This window comes from Ornithodoros turicata, chromosome 7, assembly GCF_037126465.1.
Source record: "Ornithodoros turicata isolate Travis chromosome 7, ASM3712646v1, whole genome shotgun sequence".
NCBI classification, from domain to species: Eukaryota; Metazoa; Arthropoda; class Arachnida; order Ixodida; family Argasidae; genus Ornithodoros; species Ornithodoros turicata.
Window position 1 is genome coordinate 49,654,733 of NC_088207.1, and position 25,525 is coordinate 49,680,257.

General features: G+C 46.7%; 3 protein-coding genes across 5 annotated transcripts; 2 read left to right on the forward strand and 1 right to left on the reverse strand.

Annotated features, from left to right (window-relative positions):
* Nucleotides 1-1,461: 1,461 nt before the first annotated feature.
* LOC135400010 (gastric triacylglycerol lipase-like) lies at nucleotides 1,462-10,712 on the forward strand. Its single transcript, XM_064631748.1, has 9 exons — nucleotides 1,462-1,747; nucleotides 6,613-6,835; nucleotides 7,850-7,964; nucleotides 8,070-8,220; nucleotides 8,775-8,867; nucleotides 9,050-9,202; nucleotides 9,393-9,464; nucleotides 9,532-9,600; nucleotides 10,292-10,712. The coding sequence occupies exons 1-9, from the start codon at nucleotides 1,595-1,597 to the stop codon at nucleotides 10,571-10,573; spliced, it is 1,311 nt and encodes a 436-aa protein (XP_064487818.1). The 5' UTR covers nucleotides 1,462-1,594; the 3' UTR covers nucleotides 10,574-10,712.
* Nucleotides 10,713-13,925: 3,213 nt separating this feature from the next.
* LOC135401414 (beta-hexosaminidase subunit alpha-like) lies at nucleotides 13,926-19,210 on the forward strand. Of its 2 annotated transcripts, none has more exons than XM_064633816.1 (14): nucleotides 13,926-14,033; nucleotides 14,249-14,351; nucleotides 14,462-14,774; nucleotides 15,456-15,580; nucleotides 15,685-15,795; nucleotides 15,860-15,961; nucleotides 16,566-16,671; nucleotides 16,734-16,938; nucleotides 17,004-17,090; nucleotides 17,727-17,799; nucleotides 17,868-18,039; nucleotides 18,214-18,301; nucleotides 18,357-18,461; nucleotides 18,551-19,210. In XM_064633816.1, the coding sequence occupies exons 1-14, from the start codon at nucleotides 14,020-14,022 to the stop codon at nucleotides 18,612-18,614; spliced, it is 1,668 nt and encodes a 555-aa protein (XP_064489886.1). In that variant the 5' UTR covers nucleotides 13,926-14,019; the 3' UTR covers nucleotides 18,615-19,210. The 2 variants fall into 2 exon arrangements, with proteins under 2 accessions (XP_064489886.1, XP_064489887.1); XM_064633817.1 differs by lacking the exon at nucleotides 13,926-14,033 and adding an exon at nucleotides 14,043-14,146.
* A 39-nt stretch (nucleotides 19,211-19,249) lies between these two features.
* LOC135401411 (solute carrier family 22 member 7-like) lies at nucleotides 19,250-23,815 on the reverse strand. Of its 2 annotated transcripts, XM_064633812.1 has the most exons (10): nucleotides 23,302-23,815; nucleotides 22,844-22,947; nucleotides 22,114-22,268; nucleotides 21,877-22,045; nucleotides 21,461-21,608; nucleotides 21,299-21,396; nucleotides 20,545-20,747; nucleotides 20,302-20,483; nucleotides 19,822-19,958; nucleotides 19,250-19,719 (listed from the first exon to the last, which is right to left on the reverse strand). In XM_064633812.1, the coding sequence occupies exons 1-10, from the start codon at nucleotides 23,698-23,700 to the stop codon at nucleotides 19,524-19,526; spliced, it is 1,791 nt and encodes a 596-aa protein (XP_064489882.1). In that variant the 5' UTR covers nucleotides 23,701-23,815; the 3' UTR covers nucleotides 19,250-19,523. The 2 variants fall into 2 exon arrangements, with proteins under 2 accessions (XP_064489882.1, XP_064489883.1); XM_064633813.1 differs by lacking the exons at nucleotides 21,877-22,045; nucleotides 22,114-22,268 and having other exon boundaries at nucleotides 19,255-19,719.
* Nucleotides 23,816-25,525: the final 1,710 nt, after the last annotated feature.

Below are 25,525 nucleotides of genomic sequence, written 5' to 3' on the forward strand. Positions count from 1 at the left end.
AGCAGAAAAGTAGCAAGCGTAAGTGGCGTTCATATGCAGGACCGCAAAACGCTTGCCATAATCACAACAAACATGCGCTAAGAGCTCTTGCTATCAAAATAACGCACGTACCTAGCACAAAACGTACACTTACCCAGTGTATGAAGTGTGTGAATTAGGGCTGCGGTGGTGACGTTCGTTCGCGGTTATATATTCTTTGCAATCTTCGCACTCACTACACTTTCCCCTGAGAACACCGAAAATATTCTTGTTTGCTAGAGACATCTAGCTTTTCCGTTGTTCCTGACGATACTATGATAAACGCGAGGAAAACCACTGATTAAAACAGATTACACTTGTTAACGGACGGACGACGAGCGTTAAGCGTTTCAAGGCAACCGCTCTCAGTGTGGATAGACATAGACCAGGCTCGGCTACGCAGCGAAATCGGAAATCTTGGTGGTTGCGGCATTGACAATGGTTTTCCACCCTTTAGAAAGAAACATACTATCAGTATTCCAGACTGCGAGCTTATAATCTGTGTTCATACAGCATTGATAACATGTAGTCGACGTATAGATGACGCTGAAACAGATAAAAAATAACAGCGTAGATTCTCAACTCTCGTCTCGAATGGGAGGCTGAAACGCGGCATTATGCTGAAAAATAGAAGGAAAACAAACGATAAGAACATGAACGATAAGAAACTAACAAAGAAATTATCGTTGGAGATTTCGCTTAGAAGTTACAGTGCCGGAGTAGAGGGTACATTTATAAGTTACAACAAGCTGTTTTTGTTTTTTCCGAGATGTAACTTCTATTCGTGTTGTAAAGACATGACCTTGGTCGCTTTTAACCTCTAAATATACGTTACAGTGGTGTAACCTATAAGAAATCTCGAAATCTACGTCTATATAGAAGTTACATGTTTCTAAAAGTTACAATAAAAGGTACGGGTTTAAGAGTGTATGGCGAAGACGTCTTCATGGTGATCCCCTTCTGTTAAGTCCACGGATCTCTATGTTTTCTATGCACTGTAGAGCAGCCTTCGAATTCGTGATGACCCCACATGTCCGCGGATTGCCATGCGATATCTTTCAGAAACGACAAGGTGGCATAGAGCTCTGCCGACGTTGATGATATACAAAGCGAGAGACGGTATCCATGCGACACTGAATCCGCTGGGATGACAAAAGGAGTCGATGAGCATTCTGGTGTGGTCGACCCATGATTCACTACACTTTAGTCAGCATAACCACTATCCATCATGTCTCCCACATTGCTCTTTGAGAACCGACGTGGCACTTGATTCCTTTTGACCTTACGACCAGATATCACGAGACAGTGAACAATTCAAGCAAAAAAATGAAGAAATGCATAGCTTTTTTCTTTTTTTGCTACGTTGCCTGCTTGACTTGCTGAACTTCCATTGACTTTCCTTTAAGCTCAAACTCTTCCTCTCTATATATATTCGCAGGTATATACGTCAGCGTCGCAGGTAGACATGATCACTGACGAGATTTTATGGTCCCCGTTGTGAAAGGAAGAACAGTGGAGTACAGTGAGGAATATTGGATGCGACAGAACCAGAGCGAGGAGTGAATGTCTCTGAAGGATGCTGGGCTCCCTTCTGTGCCTACTCTCTCTGGGCGGTTGGTGCTTGGAGACGGCACGTGACAGTCACCGGACGGGTAACGGCTTCTCCAAGAGGATGATGCGAACCTTGGGACTCGCGAGTCACTGGGAACCGGATATGGAGCGTAATGTGGTAAGAACTGGACTCCAACGTATGTCTTGTCGTCCCCTTAAACTCTCAAAGCGTCAGTACCACTGTATACTACATCGTATAAAGGGCTTGTAATGTAGCTGAAACTCAATAACCGTAAGAACTTCGTGATGATCGCCAAATTTTTCCCCAATCTCGGGGTTTCGAGTACGGAAGGTCGTCACCACTAACCTGCTCCTTTGCCGTCTTACGCGTAACGGAACGGACGTCCATGACATGGTACAACACCGGTTAGATATATGTGTGCGTAGACATGGGTCCATAACAATATTCCGTAGACCACGGACACTCCATAAACTTTCATTGAGTGGTAATGCCGTCACATTTCGCCACAGAGCCGGCTGGAATGCTAATGTCCAGCGACAGCAATAACTAAAACGACTTACTATACGGCAGTGTTCTCATCTGCTATGGAACGGTATAATCAGTTCATCACAGAACAGAACAGAAGAGAAGAGAATAACGTAGACAATGTGCAGCGTAATTACATGGTATGTGAAAAAAAGAACCCACTCGTTCTGACATTCCGCGCAAGCGGGGAAAACCTCGGGAAAAAGGGAAAAGGGAAAACCTCGCCGCTCCTTCTTCGCCAGCATCAATCCCGGCCAATCAGGCTCTACTCCGCTAGACGGACATTATACTGCACGTGCTGCGACTATGCGTGCTGCGACTATGTGCCTCTGGTGCTTTAAGCGGTGGTCTAATTGTCTAAGAGGTCTCTCTACTTTTCTGTTTCCCAGGCCTGTCGATTACATCTTCAGAGTGCTGGAGTGGCAAGCTCCCGTCACCTGAAAGCCATTAGCTCAATTTTTTTTTTTCCTTAGAAAAAGTAGGACAATTCCCGGCATAGACCTTCTAGAATGATCGAATCACACATGCGTACCTGGTAAGAATGAGAAACGTTCTTCCGTCAAACGTCTTCCATGGTCACGGATACCCGTCCATACATGTCGGAAGCAGATCACGCTGCGAGTATTACGCAACGCCCTTGATAAATGCGTCCCCTGTGGCACTTCGAGGGGCACCGAGACGCGACGACAGTGCAACTATTTCCTCGTCGCTTCCGTAGCATTTCACTTGTTACACGCGTGTGTACCATAATACCTTGCTATGCGATAGTTTGAACTTCCGGGATGGCGTGAAAACTGGAAGAAAAAGACTATACAGAGGGGGGCATATGTTTCCGGAAAGGCTTAACCCTCATACGGTTCTCCTCCCGCATGAGAAAGAACCTTTGTCAATAAATGAACTACGATTATTTCGGCCTCATTATTCATGCATCAGCTATGTCACTTCCGTGTCAATGGCGATGGCTGTCCAGTTACTGTGTTCAAGCGAAAGCTACGTACATATAGTATGCGAAAACTTTGAAAATACTTGTCCTTTGTGACGTCTTGGTCTCTCTCAAAGCTCTTTCTGATATTACACAGGTTTAGTACTGCCACGTGGTACTCCGTACGCAATCTTGAACTCTCCTCCACTGGCTGCGCAGCGCTACGTCACACAAAAGGCCAAATCAAATCAAAATCAAAGGAAGGTGAAGAAAGAAACACATGAAAGAAGCGCCCGAATGATATCGTTCTTCGCATCCCCTCATTTGTTGGAAACGAGATGTATACGCCTTCGCTGTGAGCTTTTACGTGACATTTCTTCAGTTACGTTAATTGTCATAAAAAGGCGTGCGCCCCAGGCTTACTACAAATCATTCTGCGCAGTGATTGTCTCCCAGCGTGTTATGTAGTCAAGTTGTGGATTAAGAGTGAAGGCAGAAAATCACAAGAAGAAGATCATAAAACTGGCGTGTGTGTGCGGAGCGTTTACATTAAGCTTCCTGATTGGCTGCGCCCGTTACGTCACGGGCATTGGAGTCGATATGAGTTGAAGTGAAATATGGGCGAGTATTTTTCTCGATCTCTCTGTTGCTGAAGGTAGCTCATTACTCTCTCTAACATAAGCAAAAGAAAAAAGAAAACTTCGCGATGTAGGTTTTCATTTACGAATGCAGACGTTCTTGATATTTACACAACCCCACGTACTTCTATTAGTTGCCGCGTTCTGGCGTTCCTGAGTCATTTTCGTGAGACGGTTTTAGCGCTTTGTGCCTCTGGGGGATGTCGGTCGCCATTCATCTTCAAATTGCGTCGGGCATATCCTTAATGGAGCGTCTTTTGAAAGTAAAACTCATTCCTAACGTTTCTAGATCGTTTCCGAGAGGAAGGTGTGGCTCTCGCAAGGGATGTTTCTAAAGGCGGCAGTTTTTATTTTACGTTTATTTTTGTACTCTTTCTTATTGCGTCAAACGGAAATGGAAAACTTTTCATCTGTTTGCGCTGTTTGCTTGTCTTTGGCTCCTCTCGGTCTTGGAGGGCCACAATTATTGAGCCCTATATTTTTTTGTCCTCACTGACGAAAATCTAGAGTGGAGGGAGTTCCTGATAGCCGTATGAAATGACAACTTGCGTGTTTAGCGTAGCACGTAGCTTTGTTACGAAATAAAGAATTGGTCATCAGATTTGGTGGTGGTCTTTCCGACAGCGCCATCACCAGTAAGATAAATTTCGCTAGGTTGTTTGGAGCACCCTATTAACGCCCATCACATGTGGTTTCGAACAGTTGTTCTGACCCAGGGCTCCGCTCTTTTTCTGTCTTTGAGCGAATCCTTTCAATGACGTCACGTTCAATTTCTTACTCCTGCTTGTGAGTCACATGGCTCATGTCTCTGCACGAGGCACGCATCGATCGCGACTTCGGGAAGCATTGGAGAATGTTTCGCTGTTCGACCGTCTAACACATGCTGCAGCGAACGAAGAAGATTATAGGTCTCTAACCTCTTTGGCTGCCGTGGGATTAAATGCCACAACAGCTCCTATGTGTGGTCGGAAATGGAACGAGCGCCAGCCTGCTGTGCGAAACAGATATGGAAAGTGAGCCAGCGGATTCTTTTTTGTTTGTGAGCCGCTTTAACACTTGAAGCGATGCCTCCACGGCGTAATTATGTGACGCTTCCTTCTGGGAGATTAGGACCGATGTTGTGTATGTTTTCCTCGTGGTCAGCGAGCCGTACACAGCGTTTTCTTTGGCGCGCCTTTGTTGTTGTGGATGTTCCGGCGAATAAGGGAAATTACCGAAAACAATTCCGGGGGAAAAACCGGCTATGTGATATACGACGCGAGGTAAGGGTCCGTGTCAAAGAAAAAAGTCTTGTACGCGAAAGAAGCCAAGCATGTAGCCACGGCCGTAATAACTGGGCTGTAGATCTGGTCCCAAGGCACTTGAAGCTGTGACAACCAGCCTTTAATACCCACCGTGACTTCATTATGGCGTCCTGTTCAAATAAGGCGCTCACAACAATATTGTGCCGAATGGCATAACGTTGTGCTACAATGGGTCCCGTAGCTCAGTGGCATTCGTGGGCGCGAGTACGGGGTCATGGAGCGCGCTGAAAAAAAAAAGACACTCTGGTACAAGTGGTAACGCGCAATGCAATGTACGAGACCATGTGAGACCATATGGTTAACCGGTAACATATTCGCATGCAATATTCGGATCGACCCGAAGTCCACCTTTCATATTTCCCCCAATATGCCACGACCATTAAAATTAGTTATCTATCGTCTCAACGTCCCTCTAGCATCAGCGCTGCTCTACAGCATACACGAATCGCTGGTACGCCTGTAATTGTCATACTTGTGAAACACAGGAGGACGCTGAGCGCCTTCTGTTATCATCTGGGCGCTACTATTCAAGCCAACAATTACTGAAGCGCTCGCTTGATAGACCGCTCAAAGAGGAGACGGCGGAAGACTAAACGAACTGGTGTTTCAAGCTGTGCTCGTTGAAATGCACAGCTGCTGCGGCCACTTTTTAAACACAATTGTGCTCGTGAAGACATCCTTTAAAATGCATGACAGCACAAATGCGTTCAGTTACACACTGTTCTTTACAGTTTGAAGACTACCGTCATTCTTCTTCTAGCTTATTATTATAAAACTTTATTTATACTTGTACAAGAGGCGATATAGAGCGTATGCAGCAAACATAGAGATCGAAATAACCTTGCACGACCGCCGAGACGACCACATTCGATTTCGGCAGATTTTACGCTGTCCCATAAATATCACACTGTGATGGCACATTTGCGCGTACACATGCGCGAAATAGTTGAGCTTCCTTGTTTACTCGCTCACCATCATTTCACGTCCGACAACATAAAGTGACAGGAGAGACAGCATGCGGCCCCTGTGAATTGCAAATATATTTCGGGAGATACTTTAAAATGTATGCGGATGTTGTGTGTGTGTACGGCCCTGTGCAAAATAATGCGGAAGTAGAGGGCAGTGTTGTCATTCACCAGTTGTGTGCCCTACATTATCGACGTCTATAACACGACCTACTAGATTATAGCGGCCATCGGACCCCTTACCAATCGCCGCATTTGGTGGCTAGCGGTGGCGCTACTCATCGGCCCTGTTATTGCTTCCTGAATTTCTTCAGTACTCCGTACTTTAGCTTACCTTAGTATTTTTGTACAAGCGGTGGATGTCCCACGAGGGATGCTTCTTTCTAAAGTTGATTGTCATCACCATCCTACGCGTTTTCATATGAGCTGTTGCTGTCGTCTGCTACGGTAGTCGTACGTCCGCTTCTGCGCGTTCAAAATTCAAATTTCCATCGTCCAATCATGATGTAGACCTCGCGGGCCTATGAGTAGCGCCCCTAACGGATCGTGCGGATGGGCTCCCCATTGGGTTTGCCAGTTATGATGTGGTCGCTATAATCTAGTAGGTCGTGGTCTATATGGGTTCAAAGGTCACGGTGCTATATTTCACGCATCATATTTATTGTAGAGTGAACTGATAGCTAGCAAGGGCTACCCCGTTGAAGAATACACCATCATGACGAGGGACGGCTACATTTTCGGCATCCAAAGGATTCCGTACGGTCGCTGGGGCCCTTCGACGTACCGTCGGTCAGGCTCCTGGACCGGTGTGCGCATGCCCGTACTTCTCCTACACGGCATCCTGCAGTCCTCAGTTGACTTCGTCATCAACATGCCGGACCAAAGCCTAGGTGGGTTCTGTGTCGGGACTACGAGCAGAATTCTATGTTAATTTGAAATTTGAAGTACACAATCAACGGAAAAGTGACACGACTTTCTTGCGACAGCACAATCCAGCCACAAGTAGACAGGCAGTTGCCACACTATATGGCCTGGTTTCACCAAAGCTGCCGGAGGGGGCCAGGTCACAACACCCTCCCCTCTTCATACACAGTGGTACGGAAGGGTGTTGAGGGATTCCGTGTTGTGACGTTGTGAGGCAAATTTTTTGCAGGATTTTCACGTTCACTCGCATGAAACATGCGGTTCCCAGGACATCTTGGGAAACGTTAATCTTGAGTGCTACATGGGTAGACTTCCAGGAGGGGGCCCGCCCCCCTTGAAAGTTCCGGGTGGTGGCACAGGCCCCCAAGCCCCCACGCAGTCGGCGCCCATATAGCGATATTTCCGCCAAATAGCATAGTTGGTAACAACAGGGTTGTCGATAAACACCATTGGGGAAGTTTAATCTCGGTTTAAGTGTTAACTGGTGTTGGTGAAACCGGGCCTATACAAACCGTGAAGTAAATCATATTTTCACGAAAACAATACAAGCTTCTTCCAGGACTGTGTACATGAGGAATGCAGAAAGGAAATACCAAATAGAACGCGACTTATTTTCGTCATTCGAATTAACGAAAATTTAAAACCATATGTGTGAACAAAGTACCTGGTGGAAGTTAGTGAAATTATAAAGAAAAATGATACAGTCCCCAGCATCTTGACGCTCAAAAAGAACGAAGCACTTACGGTTTTGATTCGACCCAGCAAAATGTAGAAGGTATAGTAACAGAACGCGGGCTAGATTGTGTAACTTCGACGACGGTCCGTAGCATCTCCTGGAGCTTGAGGAGCTCCCGAAGAAGGACGAGAGGGACGAGAAGAACAGGGATGAAAAAAACGAGACGGACTCAAAACCAGAAATGAAACTTTCGATATAGCAGGGATAATTACTAAGTAGAGCTATGTTGACATTTTTCTTGTAGGTTTCATGCTCGCCGACGAGGGCTATGATGTCTGGTTAGCCAACACACGAGGAAACACGTATGGGAAACGGCATGCTTGGCTCGACCCCGACTCCGAGGAATTTTGGGATTTCAGGTAATCACTCCCTTCAAATCGTTATATAATGATCGTTGTAATGGGATCTCAGTGTATCGCTGTGCGCATATAACGATATTTTCTTCGACTATTCGCTTTATACAGTTTCGACGAGATTGCATTGTACGACACTCCAGCCACCATAGACTTCATACTATTGAAGACTGGGATGCCGTGGCTGTACACGGTAGGATTTTCTCAAGGAAATCGAGTTCTCTTCGCACTCATCTCGGAGAAACCGCATTATAACGATAAGGTACCGTGGACACGCCTCTGCTGCGGCTAATATCACAGTAATTATTTTACACCTTTCAACGTGTAAAAGGGGGTGTCTTCGTAAATAAACACCCTTTTTTATTCTATGGCTAAAGTGAAGGGTGTAAAACAGTGTTGAAAATGGTGTTCGCAAAACACGCATCGGAAAGGTTGTTTTAAATGGACCCCTGATCTGGTGTTTTCTGTAGAATATGCTCCATGGGGGGGCCCTGAGAAGGGTGTGTTTTACATCCTTCTCATATATTTACACTCGAAAGGTGTAGAAAAATTAAATGCGAAATGATTTCCCGATATCTAATGTGTACTTCACCACTTGCATGTGTGCAATGCAAGGGACCGACCTCGAGTAAGAGGCAACATGTCCTAAACTTGGGCAGAGGTGATCTCCTTCTCTCTGCACCAAGTATGTAAAATAATAAATCTAATAATAATAGTAGTAGTAGCAAAGACGACTGGTTTCATAACATGTAAAATGCTTTTGTGTGTACGTTACATGTGGGAGCCGATATTTGTGACACTCTTGCAAATTTACAGATAAAAGTAATCGTGGCCATGGCGCCCTATGTTACTGCTGGCTACATGCTGGCACCCTTGCGAAAAATGTACACATTTGCGGACTTCACCAAGGTTGGTTCTATTTTATTGTCTCAGCAAAAAGTCTCACAAAACTGTATGTAAATGAAAACAGCAGTTTTTTTTTTAAAGCACCGAACTGGCTAACTTCTCTTGGCCGAAAACGGCAAGCAGTTCCACTACCACTAACTTCTCTTGTGCTTTTGTTCTTCTTCTTCTTCTTTTCACACTTACAGGGCATTACGGATAAAATAGGTAAATATGAGTACCTGCCAAATAACCACTGGTGGAAACTGGCAGCCAAAGTGATATGTCCACGCATAAAAGGGTACGCCTGCGCGAAGTTCATTATGACCATCTTTGGGGGAAATCCGTTACATATGAACATGGTACGTGAATGTCTGCATGTGCACTTTTGTACTTCGAATGGAAAATTTGGTGTTCACCGTTCCCCTATACATTAAAGCTAGAGAGTGACTGAATGATTAACACAACGTGTTTTATTTCGGATATTGGCTATGCATAATAATTTCTAGAATGGTACAGTATTATGAAGTCCTCGTTGCCTGCGTATTTCAGACAAGGTTTCCGGTATACTTCATGCATATACCAGCGGGGACGTCCGTAAAAAACATGGCGCACTACGGTCAGGTAATTCGAACGCGCTACTCATCAACCTTTTATTCTACAATATGTCCGTTATCGCTCTTGTTTTCAGCTGGTTAAATCGATCACGTTCTCGAAGTACGACTACGACCGTGAGGAAAACCTGCGACGGTACGGACAAGTAGGTTCAGCTATTACTTCTTCTGTGTGTTGACACGGGCGACATCCCTTGGAATATTCTAGTGGAAGAAAAAGCAAGAAACTGCTCACGGGGCGGAAGTTCCGCAGCGTCTTGTGTTGAGCATTCGCACGGGGCCAGAATATCGGACGTGGCGTATTGCGCACATAGCAGACGACATCACCTGTTCAGTCGTCTGCTACAACATATCTTGTGGCTGAGCCATCACCCGCCCTGTCGTCTGCTACGGAATATCTTGTGGCTGAGCCATGACCTGTCCTGTCGTCTGCTACGTAATATCTGGTGGCTGAGCCATTACCTCTCCTGTCGTCTGCTACGGAATATCTTGTGGCTGAGCCATCACCTGTCCTGTCGTCTGCTACGGAATATCTTGTGGTTGAGCCATGGCTTGTCTTGTCGTCTGTTACGGAATATCTTGTTGGTGAGCCGCACGATATTCCCCACGGTTACAAGAACACGAAAAGACATGACACTGAGCGCTCGCGCTCACGTGGCACTCAGAAAGCTATGGCGTTTTGCACACCTTCCGCTGGAGTATTCTGAGGAATATCGCCCGTGTTGATACACGGTTTACCTATCTCTTACGCTTTGTCCGCTGTGTTCTGTAGATGCTTTTAGAGTCGTCTTGCAAGACATACTTACAAATACCTTGACCTCGTGATGCTTGTTCCAGGAGACCCCGCCGGAATACGACTTGAGCAAGACTAAAGTTCCTGTTGCTGCACTATGGAGTTTGACAGATCGGCTGTCCAATCCAGTAGACGTGCGGCTTATGCGACGAAACACGCCGCACATGATTATGGACTACCGGGTCCCAAAGCTTCGATGGTCCCATTTGGATTTTGTGTGGTCACCTGACGCTTGCCACGTAGTGTACCCAGAAGTCATGAAGATACTCAACAAAATGGACGCGCAGTACCCAGTTGTGTATGACTACACGTATGGATTTCTGTGACAGATGTCGAACTGTACCCACCTTGTGACTCAATGTTGAAGACTCTGGTGCCACAGCCTCAACTACCGGTGCTATATACGTGTCATGAGCTTGAGGGACTTCCTTCGTGTTTTCAGTAACGGACTGTATAGTTCGATAAAGTGATAATGTTGGCATTGCAATTGGCATTGCATTTCCCCTATGCGCATTTGGAGACGGAGACCGGGGATTGCTTTCACAGTGAGTCTTAGGCAGGTGGCTGCCAAAGAGCACTTGCATCTAGACGAGAAATGGTGTGTGTGTGTGTATTGTCATCAAGTAGGGAACCTATACATATACAGATAGGTCACTTTACACGTATGTCAACTGTAGCCTACCTAGTGGAGAACAACTCAATTCCAATGACTGGGATTGCTGCACGTATACCCGCTAGACCATGCGAGCAATACGGAGTCGCTTCGGAGGCTGGTACGTACAGTCCTAGCTAGAGTTTTTTGTTTGTTTTTTATTCCGTGTTAGCGCCGCGAAGCAACTGTGGCTATGAGCGGCGTACAGACGTGAACAGATGGAGAGAGGACAGCAGGAAGGAGTGGGGGACAGGGGGGTTAGTATGCGTTCTGGGCAGACTTCAGAGGGAACTGTGTCGACATTTGTCTGGAAAGTCTTCGGAAAACCCAGGGAAAACCTCAGACAGCACAGCCGGTGACAGGATTCGAACCCGTGTCACCTCCCAGTCTCGGCGTGGAAAGCGGCAGAGTTGCGAGACCCTGCGCCTCCAAAGTGTGTTCAATTGTTAGGAGATGATTTGTGATGGTGTGCAACACAGCCGTATAGTTGGTAAGCAAAAACTACGCGAACTCAACTAAGTACAGCATGTTCGACATATGCTTCGACACGTTCAGCAATCTAGGGTATCCGCAGGTTATCGCAGAAGCCGAACAAATAGTGGAAACGATCAAGGGATTTCTGCATGTGTGCATTTCTTTCCTATAGCCGATTGTATAGTAAGCTGCTGTAGTAAGCCGCAGTAACCCACAATATGGCGTAGATGCAGGCCAGTTGGTGGACCATACGGCAAAAGCCTGACTATGGGCGCAAACGGAAGGACGACACCGACGCAGTAACTGGACGCACAGGCTCTGATGAGGAGGCCACCACGCACTATCGGACGTCCGTCCTCATGGAAACATCGCATTGTTCCCGAGCAAATGGAGCCATCTTTGAGGGGCACACGTCTGATCCCTTCCGCGCTATATGGTATGCCTGGTACCAGAGCGCGTGTGGTTTTAATATAACCAGACCGTATGCATAAAAGCTGTCGTTTTCGCCTGACTGGACAATAATTGGGTGTTGGACCTTCCTCCTTCTTCACGTGCTGTACGGTGCGCGGTATAGCCCGTGCGTCCTCAGCCGACTCCTAAGGGAACTACGCAGACATATGTCGGCACAGTTCCCCTAGAAGTCGGCCCAGGACGCACATTCCTCAGGGCGTCAGTCGTGACGTTGCCCACCTTTGTGAGGCCAACAACGGCGAGCCCTTTGACCATCACCACCACCGGCATAGCCCTTCCACTAGCAGTTTCCGGGGGAACCGTCATTGCACTTTCTCTATAGTAACATGCTTCTGCAGAAGAGTGACTGTAGAAACTTGACGCTTATTAAAACTGAGAAAGAACAGTGAAGTGAAGACATGAATCTGCATGGGCATATGCCTCCTGACGGTTGCTTTGAGCATGGATGGCGAAGCTTTGGAGATCCAGAGATGAAAGCACCAATCCTTCCTTCCTGCCGAGGTCAGTTAAATACGACATGCTAACGCATTCTTCTGTGGGCAACAGGTGCTCGTAGCGGCATTGACATGCATGTGGTGGTGGTGGTGATGAGGAGATTGCCAGGTAGGAGCGGGAAAGGTGAGGTATGGCATCAGAAAATGAAAATGTGCGAGGGAGCGCTGATGTCCTGGAAAAGGGTTGAGAGTGGATACGTCTGATGCATCGGTTCATCTGTACGAAGTTATCTGGTTAATAGTTATCTGGTTAAATCGATCACGTTCTCGAAGTAAGACTACGACCGTGAGGAAAACCTGCGACGGCACGGACAAGTAGGTTCAGCTATTACTTCTGTGTGTTGACACAGCGCGGCACGTCGTCACGACTGACGCCCTGGGGAATGTGCGTCCTGGGCCGACTTCTTCTAAGGGAACGGTCGTCCCGAGCACTGTATCGTTTTGTTAGCATACGTTCATGCCTTGGACACGAGAAAGTGTGACATAGCATGTCATCAGGAATACTTCCACTGCTTTTCTGGTGCAGGCTTATCCCCCCCCCCCCGCCGCCAAAAAAAAAAAAAAGAGAGAGAGAGAAAATAAACCCCGAACGCTGACAAACTGTTTACAGTCAAGAAATAAGTGGGACTTATTTGTCCCATGGACCACTTAAGTAACTTCGATGAAGCGGGACAGGGACAGGGCTAACAAGGACGACTCTGAGGACGTTTTAGCCATAATGCAGGCGTCGCTGTAAGACTGGTCGCTACTTTCCCAAAAAACTGTGTAGAAGTGTCGTCTGCGAATATAGGCCGATGACATGACTAAGCAACAGAAGAGGCAGTGCAGCAATAGCGACAGTAGAGGAACGAAGACTGCGGTACATCCAGATTATGCTACAGCACCTGGTGTGACCATCGGCTGTCTTCATAAGCATAAACTTTCTACCGTTAAGCAATAATCCGACGAAACTCCAATTCTGTGACGCTCAAAGCGTTGCATGTAATTCAGGACATAGGCGCGGCGTATTGTGTCATATACCTTCTTTATATCGAGGAATACTGAACACAGCATCCGATGGTAGTTTGCAGTCTTCCACGTGGGTATAGTGAGGTTTATAATGCAAATCCATCGAGCATCGCGCCTTCCGGATCGTAAATGTCATAGTTCCAGGAACCGGTTCAGAATAAGCCCCTTTAGACCTCTTACAGATAGCTTGGTAAGGCTGATAGGACGAAACGTTGCTTGGACACTACCAGCGACCATGCTGCCGGGACGACGCAGGTTGTCATAGAAATTCATAAAAATTACCGCTCAGCGATTCTTGACGGAACTGAAAGCAATTAAACGTTCTCTGGTGAAGATCATTGGGGAAATGTAAACCGCAGAGTTCCAACGATACGACCATCAGCGAGACTATACCATCCCAACATTATCAAAGCTATCCGTCGACAATTATAGTCGGTAGATTGTGCTGTCTATTTACGTGATTGTAAATGCTAAACAAAGAATGCTCTTGTAGTTTTGCCTATGATTGGTGTTGTGCTAGTGCGAATGAAAACTTTGTTGGATCCTCGAGCCTATCTCTCAGTTCACTATCTCGCTATTCTCAAACAAGCGGCTTATCGCATCCACTCGAATAGAGAAGCTGAAGTAGTGTGTACGGAACAGCATTTCTGTGTGCTTGGAGCCTCACTTCGTCATGCCTAGCGACAGGTAAGTGGGAAGCAACTCCATCAGTGCAACCTGTTACCTCTCGCGAAAAATCACGCGCTCTGAATATCTGGGGTCCCTGATATTTGACCGACTTCGCCTGCTGTGTCAAAAAAGTAAAAAAAAAAAACATAATATTGTTTAGGACAAGTAATCCTTTATATTCGTGCATTGCGACTATAGGAAGATGGCTTTAGCCTCTCCATTCTCCTTTGCAGAACGATGTTTCCACAGTTCCTGTTTCTGACGTGCATGCTCTTTCTTCCTGGGACTTCGTTCACGGCTGCAAATCACCATTCTTCCCAGAACTACACATTTAAGGTGGATAGTGATTTTCCAGAACTCGTACTATCATCAGAAGGATTAAGAATAATCGACAAAGAAGCATGATTCAATGTAAATTGCTCCTGGCTGCAATTCCTTCCACGCAGGGCCTGGAGAAAAGTGAACAAGCCCTTCCATGGCCACTCCCGCAAAAAATGGTTAACGATCCCACCATCATGGTGCTGGACCCGAAAGACTTCGAGTTCGTCCTCACAGCACACAATTGCACCGTTGTGCAGAATGCCGTGGAACGCTACAAGAAACGAATGTTCCTGCAGGGGTGTGCTGGGAAGGGAGTGAACCGACCACGAAGAAATGCTCCTCAGCATGACTTGGATCCGGCGCGGCGTTTGAAGCAAGTAGAGATACAGATCATCGGTGGTTGCGAATATACGCCATATCAAGAGATGAGCGAACTGTGTGAGTCTGTGCGACCATCCGGGTGGGGGTGCTATGGCAGCATTTATCGCCTATATCTTCGAATACGCAGAGTTCAATGAACCTGTACAAAATGATGGAGCTCCAAGCTTCCAATCCATCGTCACGCGCTTCAAGTCTTTTTTTGTCTGACGTCCAGATAACACGGACCTCTTGATATTTTCGTAGATATGACGACCTCGGTAATATTAAAAATTAGTCTACTAATTACGTTAACTATCCTTCCATTATATGGATGAAATTTCGAACTTCCCCCCACGGACAGGCCTATAGGGTGGGAGATGAACAATATATTTCAGGTTTGTACGCGGACGGCTAAGATAAATTAAGAAGATAGAAGAAAGACGATAAGAAAGAACTGCTACGTATTTTCAACGTGTTAGATAAACACCGGACGGATCTGGGACATTCGCCCCACCGATAGCAGCGTGACTCTTCAAATGTTTCTTTTGATCTTACTTTTACCTGACGATTATAGCGAAGATTTTGCGTACTATTCAGACACTGAGACACGTAAAAGAAATATAAAATAAAAACATTTATGGTCCTCCTGGTCCTCAGATCAGTATCAAATGGGCAGCCAAGAGCTTCTTTGTAGCGCGCTGAACAAGACAGTACAAGATCCGAAGACTTGCTTATGCTCATTCTTACTTCTTTATACAGACACGATCAAGGTGAACACCATCGATATTCCTGGTCGTGCGTGCATCGTGAGTACAAACGAATGGGGAGCCCTTCATGCCCTGGAGACACTTAGCCAGATGGTCACTCCATATGGTCCCAATTTGGTAAGCAGCCCGACACAGCTAAGGAAGGAAGGAATATCGACACCCGTTCACTAATACTCAGTGTGCATGAAGATGTTAGTGCTGAAACCATTCGTATAATTCAGTTCTACGTGAACAGCACCATGATAATGGACTACCCAAGGTTCCCGTACCGCGGATTCCTGCTGGATACATCCAGACACTTCCTACCTTTGGATTATATCGAAAAGACACTGGTACGAGCCCCTGCTACGGCGTCATGCTAATCGCTTCACAAGCACACATTCGTCAACATTTCAGGACTTGATGGCCATGAACAAGATGAACGTCTTCCACTGGCACATAGTCGATGATCCATCCTTCCCTTACGAGAGTGTTCGTTTTCCAGAACTTTCGAAAAAGGTAAGTCTGGGTAAGTGAGATGTCAAAGTAACGCAACGGTGTAAACTAGCACTAAGGTGCAAACATTTCTTTCGTTACTTTGACAACAATACGAAAGAAACGCAATTTACGGTTTCCATCTCCTCTCCTTCTCAAGAGGTGCAACACGACGGTTGTGGTGGTGGTGGTGGTGGTGGTGGTGCTAATGAAAGAGCTCGCCGTTGTCGGCCTCACAGAGGTGGGCAACATCACGACTAACTCTCGTGGAATGTGCTTCCTGGGCCGACTTCTAAGGGAACTGTGCGTGAGGAAAATTCAGGAAAAACTTCACCACCGGCACCGGCATTCGAATCCGGTTGAGGATAGCGACGAGGATAGTGAGGAACACGACGGTGAACTATGATAGCGTGCCCAATCACCGGGGTTAAATCATTTGCGAAGACCAATGGGAGGCCCCCTATTCGTACCGCTCCTCTTGAGAATAGAGAACAGAGAAAGCGCAAGCTGCGGTTTCCTTCGTGCTTAAATCCAGTTCTTATGTACTGCTGTCAATGTGGTGCCATCGTTCATTCTGCAAGAAGAAAGTTTTCCACTTTAGTTCCTCTGTAATGTCCATTACTAACAGGGCGCCTTTGATAAGAATCACGTGTACACCCAAAAAGACGTCGCCGCTGTTATCGATTACGCAAGGTTAAGAGGAATCCGGGTTGTCGTGGAATTCGACACTCCAGGTACGTCAAGTGAAACGAACGTAACCGACTTTCCACTCACTCCGCATCCTTCACGCTTCCAGGACACACTTTGTCGTGGGGGAAAGGGATGCCGCACCTCCTCACCCCGTGCTACAAGGAAGGGAAGCCCGACAACACTTTCGGCCCCATTGATCCTACAGTAAATTCTACTTACTCATTCCTTGGTGACTTCTTCGCCGAGGTAGCTACGGTGTTCCCTGACCAATATGTGCACCTTGGCGGAGACGAAGTGGACTTTAACTGCTGGTGAGATAATGTCCTCCAGTTTCGCTGAGAACATAGTGTCATGCATTCGTGTGCGTCCCAAACAGGAGGAGCAACCCACACGTCACAGAGTTCATGAAGCGTACAGGAATGGGAGACGACTTCAGTAAGCTCGAGGGATACTATATGAGCAGGTAAGATTGAGGACTGTAGCAGGATCTCTAGATGTAGGCCTATAGATGGAGGACTGTAGCAGGATCTCTAGATGTAGGCCTACAGCTGGAGGACTGTAGCAGGATCTCTAGATGTAGGCCTACACCTGGAGGACTGTAGCAGGATCTCTAGATGTAGGCCTATAGATGGAGGACTGTAGCGGGATCTTTAGATGTAGGCCAATAGATGGAGGACTGTAACAGGATCTGTAGATGTAGGCCTATACATGGAAGACAGTAGCAGCTCGCAGGATCTCTAGATGGAGGACGTAGCAGGACCTCTAGATGGAGGACTGTAGCAGGATCGCTTGATGGTGCACTGTAGTAGGATCTCTAGATGTCGGACTATAGATGGAGGACAGCTAGGAGCAACGACATCTATACACAGCATGCACCAGTATTTGCACGCATTGCGAGAATAACCTGCACCCGATGCATGACCAGAAGACTCATGCATGAAATCTCCAATGTAGTCCTCTTTTGCATGCAGCATAGTAAAAAAAAAAAAAAAAGTTCCAAGTGAGTGGCGCATAAGTGCCAACATAGTATAAAAACGAAACCTTTCCAGCATGCGGTCTGCTTCGGAACTCATGCTCATCCTATTGATTCTGTTTGCAGAGTAATGGACATTGCACGAAAGCACAACAAGAGTTACATCATTTGGCAAGAAGTTGTAGACAATGGAGCGAAGGTACAGTGGACTTGAGTGTACCGAGGACAACTAATTTATCTATTATGTATTGCCAAATATGCTTACAGGTGGCTCCAGACACCGTGGTAAACGTCTGGAAAAACCCTTATCCTGTAGAGATGAGCGACATCACACTGAAGGGATTCCAAGCCATCTTGTCAGCTTGCTGGTACCTCAATGAGATATCCTACGGCCAGGACTGGCACGAATACTACTTCTGTGAGCCGTTCACCCTCCTAAGTAAGTTGACAAAGGCAATATAAGGCAGTGTGGTACGGTAAGCCAACCTGACGTGCGAAGTGCCAGTGGCACATGCAACACATCTTGGCGGATGTACCGATGATAAACAACGATGTCACAATAATGCGAAGTTGCGGAATTGCTATAGAGCACTTGGCCACTTTTATCTTGCAGCGAAGAAGCAACAAGAACTCGTCCTTGGTGGTGAGGCATGCATGTGGGGCGAATGGGTTGACGCCACAAATGTCATCAGTCGGAGCTGGTGAGACATTTTACCGTGGAAACCATACAGTTCGTAAAGAACTCTCCATCTTCAGGCCCAGAGCGTCAGCTGTGGCAGAAAGGTTGTGGAGCTCTGAGGACACTCGGGACATACAGAGCGCAACAGAAAGAATAGAGAGATTCAGATGCCTTATGATGAAGTAAGCGTCCATCATGGCATTGAAAGCTATGAGTATCACAATAATAATGCATGCATGCATGCATGAAGCAAGAAAAATGCTTTTTACAGACGCGGTTACAACGTGGAACCTGTAGTCGGACCAGGGTACTGTCCCTGCGACATATTCATATGAGATGTCACAACGGTGGGCGGCCTCTCCCGAAGGTGGCTTGGTCAGTCTGCCGCACTATCAGCAACTGATTTTTGGTTCATCAAGCCTGTGGGACGACTGACATGGAAGTGGCACGGTACAATGAAGAGGAAGACTTTATAAAAATCAACAGTGACTTTCGAATTACTATTTCAGTCTGAGTAGAGTTGAACACGTGCAAGATGCTCCCTAAAAAAAGTACTCTCGTAGTATCCTTCACACCTCTAGGACCTTAGAGTAACAGCTGTATACAGACATTTAGATTTAGATATTCAACTTGGAAGTTACAGTACAACGAACCCCTTCCCAGTAATTTAATTGTACCTTTTTTTTCTTCTTCGGATAAATCTCACTTTTCACCAGATGGTCATTCTAACTAGCAATGCGCGGACGAGTCCCCGTTTACCTTGTAGCAGCAACGGAGGATGACGTGTAACTTTGTCGCGAGCTCTGGTGCTGCGTGATCATGAGCATTCATTCAGAGCCGGCGTGCCGAGTAAAGACGTTCTGCCGCTCATTCGACTTACAGGTCCTTGCACCAACAACATAAATAAACGTGACGTATGCCTGTTCTACTATTTTCTACGGCTGATGTCGCATACTGCAGCTATTGTGAGACCGAAACGAAGCTCATGGTCATCGTCAACTTCCGGCGGTCTCTACCTCGCGTCATATTCTGGTTTATATTGCTCATATCTTGCTTTTCTCCTGCTTCACAATATCATTTTATTGCGTGAGACGCGCATGACCAGCATAAAATCGGAGCACCGCCGGAACACATCGGAGCATCGAATGCGGTTATTCTTGAGCACGAATACAACATTACATTAACAGTTCATATTAGTGTAAATGATGTGAACTGAAAATCAAAACTAGGACTCCGGAGTGCCTTTAAAGTGACGACCCAGCATAAAATGGTTCCCTTTGTGGCTTTGACTCAGGCTTTCCTACGAGGGCAACCAGGGATCTCCCGGTGATCACAAGCTTACTGTCGTCGCTTTCCAGGGCACGTGCTTTTCTTGAGGCCCGTAGGATTTCTTTCCTTCTTTCTTTTGCGGATGCCTTCTTGGTGCAAAGTGGAGCAATACTGCAAGAGAGAATACGTAACATAGGTCGTTCCACTTCTGCACTGTTCCTATATCGAATATGTTTGCCACAGCTTCATTACATAGAACATTGATGTACGCACTGGAAAAAGTCATCTCCTATTGTGACTTTGGTAAATCTAGAAGACCGTGTCTCGGGAAGAAGCGTGACCAAGAGGCCGGCCACTGAGCAGGTCATGGTGAACAGCACCCACGGAACTTCAGCCGATGTAGCTCGAACCTTTTTGGAAAATTTTGTATTACAGAAAAAGTAATCGTTTCCTCGGGTTTGAGGAACCACAATAAGACAGATTTACACCACTAACACACAAACTCTAAGTCGTTTTTAATTATGCGTTTAACATACTACGAAACGATTTGCCTTCAGGCTTTTGACTTCGTAGGCCTTTGTTAGCTGAGTATATCCATCGCCTGGTTACATGATACACGCAGTCACTGCTCTACTAATGAACACCATGCATGGACAAATAGTTGATAGACACAAGACAGAAGCCCAAACGGCCAGCGGTGTTTCTAGCAAGTTAATGAGTGTGACCTGCACACAATTTCATACGTGTACTCACCAGGTCACTGCTGAGATTGCCGAACACGTTCCCCAACCTTCCCAGAAGACTTCCAAAGCAAAGGCCCATGACTCGAAGTGAAATCGGGTTCAGCTCCGTAACGTACAACACGATGACGGCATCGCCCACGCCGGTGAAGAACAAGGCCAGGGACAAAAACACAACTCTTTGAGTTTCGTTCTCTGAAACATGAGCTCTCAATAGCAAAAGTGTCTGCAACCAATAACAGACGATATAGCCTACCTTTTCCAAAAAGTGTATAGCCGACGGCAGACACAGACATGAAGAGCAACGTCAAAGATAAAGTGGAGCGTCGTCCGAATTTCTCGATACCGACAAATGCGAAAAACTTTGAAATGTATGCTGTTACAGCCGTGGAAACCAGCAGCGTGTAGATGGACTCGAAGTTCCTGTTCACAGAAGATGTCACCATGGATATAGTTAACCTGAAAGGATTTAAATGGCACCAAATTCGGCTAGAGCAGGAACGTAGCTTCCATATGGACATGTGTGTGGAGACAGCATTGTTCCACAAGATAGACAACCGTCTAAAACTCCTGTAATTGTGCACCAAATCTTATTTTCAATCTCTTCGCTATTTTTTCTTCTAAGTTGCTCACATAGTACGCTGAGGACCATCCATACTGCACTATAGATGATGCCGCTGTCACTCCGGATTTCACGAAACCGTTGCCCCGTCACCAAATGGTAGTAAGGGACCACAATGACCGTGCTCTATAATGGAACGATGTTTAATGATCGATAACGATCGTGCAGTGCAACTAAAATCTCGGGCGCACGATCGAGCGCGTATCCAGGACGGTAATGGACAGATGGACTTCCTTGAAATTATCCTGAGTATACCGTACATGTCCGCGAACCCAGCAATGGGTTTTGAACTGGTGCACTGTCTTTGTACTACGACACCTTATGGACCTCAATAACCGTGAAGAAAAGCACGAAGAGACGGGAGCAGGAGATAGTGGAGGAGACTTACCAAGCGTAGGAGGCGATCAAGTTTCTATACATAAGCGGAGTAGAAAGTATCAATTTTAATGCTTCACTCTGCGATATGCCTCTGGCTTTGCACACGCCCTACACGAAGGAGGAAAGTTATCAGATCACCAGTCATCGCTGAGTCTGTCACACAGTCCTATACCTTCTCAAGTTCCAGTCGCAGTGTAAGCCAAACTCCGAGTACCTTGTTCTTGTTTCTGCCGTTCAGCTGGGCCATGGACTTCACTACCTTATCAGCTTCATCGAATCCGCACCTTGATATTAGCCATCGGGGGGACTCTTGTACGAATCTGGTACAGATAGAGAAAGCTACATAGTGTCCCGAACTATACCTTTCGCTCTACATGTGTGTCCAATCCTATCTCGTAACGGGACAGCTACAGAAAAGTATGCAGATTCGTAATCAATTTTCGCGTGAGTGTTTTCGCAACATGATTAGTGTGCAAGCAACAGCTTGAAGGATGCGAGATGTGAAACGCCACGCGCCCGCCTAAGCCAATCAGAGACGCCTTCAGCTTTGTGGTCGGAATTTGTTTCTCCTGAAATCTAATTACTCACATAAATCCAGTTAGGAGGGTCGACGATAGAACCGCGATTGTCAGCTGAAGCAGTCGCCAGCTGAGACGGTACTGTCCCAGTACATTGACAACCAGAAAGCCAGTGCCAAATGCAGCCGACAGTAGCACTCCGCAGATGCCTTGCCAGTCAGTAGGAATCACTTCCATTACTGTCAGTAAAAGCGCACCCATATGAAGACTACCTTGAAGAAAGCGTCTTTCATGCCGTATAACTTACAGAGAACGTAGGAACTCAGAGCGTGAGCACTGACGCCAGCGCCCAGGAGGAATCGCAAGCAGATGAAAACGTGCACCGTCGTCGCAGATGTCATAGCGAAGCCAGACACGACAGCTGCCAGGACACTCGCGCGAATAACTGGTTTCCTGCCAATTCTTTCATCCCCCCCAAAAAATGTTACAATGTTAATCAGTGCGAGCATACAGCGTTTAACATTAAACGTTAAAATTATTTTGCATGTATATTATGGTACTTATGTGGGTCATGCTTGTCGACGCTGACGCTATGTGGTTCATTAGATAATGCTCGCATTGTACAGCACGCCAGAATCCCGAGAAGGGGGAAGGGGTATTTTCTGCGTGTCGTATTTGGCGTTATACACCACTGAACACGCGTACAGCTCGCAACAGAGTTAACTTGAATGCCATTCCGGCCTTCGGACCCCGGTGGTACTTAGTAGAAAGAATGGCGGAGGGTGCTTTGGTCATCTATTTGCAGTTAGAGGGGTGACTGCCAGAGTGGCTCTATTCCCACTTTGCAGGCTGGAGAGGTGTTCAAGTTAACTGTGACGCGAGCCGTACAGGCTCCGGCATCACTGCAGCTAGGGCTATCGTCATTCCCATTGGTTGTCGTGAGCACGTGACCTCTCCCACGGTTCCTGAGCGGCGGAGCTCTGCATGCAGTGATGTCAGAGCCAGATGAGTTCAGAGGAACGACAGAAGGGACTTACCGGTCTAAAAAGACGCCAGCAATGATGAAGCCGATCGCCGACCCAATATGGAACATCACGACGGACGCTGTCCACAGCCATGAATCGTAGCACACCAAGTTCCACTGAAAAGTACGAATAGTCGCATTACAGATGTCATGAAGTGCGCTTAAAAGTATGAAATTTGATATGCACACTAATGCACTAAAGGTCCCTGTCGTGTGCCGAAACGTACGAAGTGTATGACACTATAAGAAGGTCAAAATATACTGATCCTGTGGACCAGACTGCATGGTGGTGGGTTTGAAACCTACCACCGGCAGTGCTGTCCGAGGTTTTCCCTGGGTTTTCCGAAGACTTTCCAGACGAATGTCGGCACAGTTCCCTCTGAAGTCGGCCCAGGACGCATACTAACCTCCCTGTCCCCCACTCCTGTTTCTACTCTTTCTGCACTACTCTTTCTCTCTATGAGAACGTACCTCCTCTGTTATGGTGCCACCGTGCCCTGACTCGTTGATGTACTGCCACGATTTGCACCGCACGATGCTACGATTGTGACGACGTTCGGACAGCGGTCCATCGTACATCTCGCATTCTTTGTAGTCACCGTCGTCGGTCTGTGGGATGTTGGCTGCTTTCCACTCTTCGACCGTCATGTTCCCAACGTCCTCCCCTGGAGCGCACCAATGGTTCAGCTTGGGGGCAATCAAAACATGCGCCTGGTTGTGCATTCCCACGGTCATGGTGGCTAGCATCCCATAAACTAGCAAAGACTGTTGGAACAACCCAGGTTCAGCGAAGATACAGGCGATATCTTCGTCTCCGATAGAGGTACAGACAGCATCCCGTTCTCCACCGACTGCAGCATGCGGCGGCATAACAGACGGTATATACAAATTGCGGACGTGCCTTTATAGTGGTTGCAATAACCGAGAATATATCCGGAGCAGCGTTACAGAGAACTGCGAGATGTTACAGCACGCGACTGTAGACCACGACTACCATGACCATGGGACAGCTTCTTCTTCTTCACATGGGGAATGGGGACCTGAACCTGGTCATTAGCCACAAGGGAGATTGGCCAGGGCTATGGAATTGACTACCTGGACTATATGACATGACTATGAATAATGGTATTGGCACCGTGATGTCACACGTAAGGCCTGTCTGCGCAGTGTGGTGACATGTTGCACGTGCCACAGGGTAGGACTGCGGATAATTTGGACCGCCTGGGGATAATTTGGACCACCTGGACCACCTGGAATCTGGACGGAGGATGTGATGGTTGAGGGGACGGAGGTGGTGAATGGAGGCTACTTAAATTTATTTGTTTGTTATGGTTCTTTTATGGCATAAGGGCAACTATTGACCAAAGTGTCCATTATTTCACCAGGTTTCATCACACATGTCCAGTTATTTCACGGCGTACAGAGTCCTTCTCCTTCCTGCTATAAAGTATGTGGCACGTAGCCATAGGGCAATTGGCCACAGGCCATTTTGTGAAGAGTGAATGATCAAATTCAAGACTAGAAACGGTGGGGGAAAGGAAAGGTATCATTTCGCAGAGTAGTGTCGGGGGGTAAGTCGCTGCCTCGACATTGTCACGTGAATTACGAGAAAGGTGACATTATGGGACATTCTCTGTGACCGAAGCGCGCGTTCTCAGCACCATTATCGCAACTAGTACACCGAAGAGAAAATGAAAGCTTGCAGGTGGCCGAAATACGTTGGCGGGAAAAGAATGTAGCGTAACGGACGGACGGAAGGACGGACGGGTTATGCTTTCGATGAAATCACTCCCAGTAGTGACATCTACTTTTACCCGTGCCGTAGTAATCTGGAGAGCTTTTCCTGTCTTGCGCTCATTTGTTGTTCGTTCCTCTTAAATTTGTTTAATATTTATTTATTGTTTACTTCCAGTTACTTCTTAATTGCTCATACAATATATAGAGTTTCTTCGCAACAGGAATGAGAATGCGAAAGTGGGGAATTGGTAAGGCGAGATGAATAGTATAGAAGGTTCGTTCAACGTAGATTCCATGCTTCTCACAACCGATGACCGTTGTACATCTAAAAAGTTGGTCAAGCGATTCCACAACGAAGGAAATGCAGGGACGATGCGAAGCTATCCTGATAAAATAGATAAAAAGCAAGCGAGCTGGTAGCATGTATCCATGACGGAGACCCTAGAGAACCCTTGGAAGATGTACGTCCTGGGCAGACTTCTAAGGGAACTGCGCATAGCGAATACCGGTTCGATTTGAGACACAAGGCGAGCCAATCGTAGCCAAGTTTTCTGTGTATAGCGGCGAGGAGGCAAGAGCAAGCATGGTGGACATGGCGTGAAGTGGATGATGCGTTCCCTAGGCTTGTAGAAGGTACTCACAAAAAGCAGTTCAGAAAAGTTACTAAGCACCGGGCAAAAAAGTAACTGAGTAGAGTAGTAAATACCCAATCTTGAAAAGTATTTAAGATAGAGTTTCAAGCCACTTTGACTGGCATTATTAAAAAAGCTTATTAGCTCGCTCGAACAACTCCTTTTCAGAATACTATACTGTCCGATAGCCTGCCCCGGTTTTTTATGCACACTAACCCCAATACTGAAAAGCCGAACCAATGTTCTACAGAAACGACAGAGTTTGCTGTCGTCTTTCTCCTTACCTTTAACCTCATAAAGCTTTATTAATATTTTACGTGCCCTCT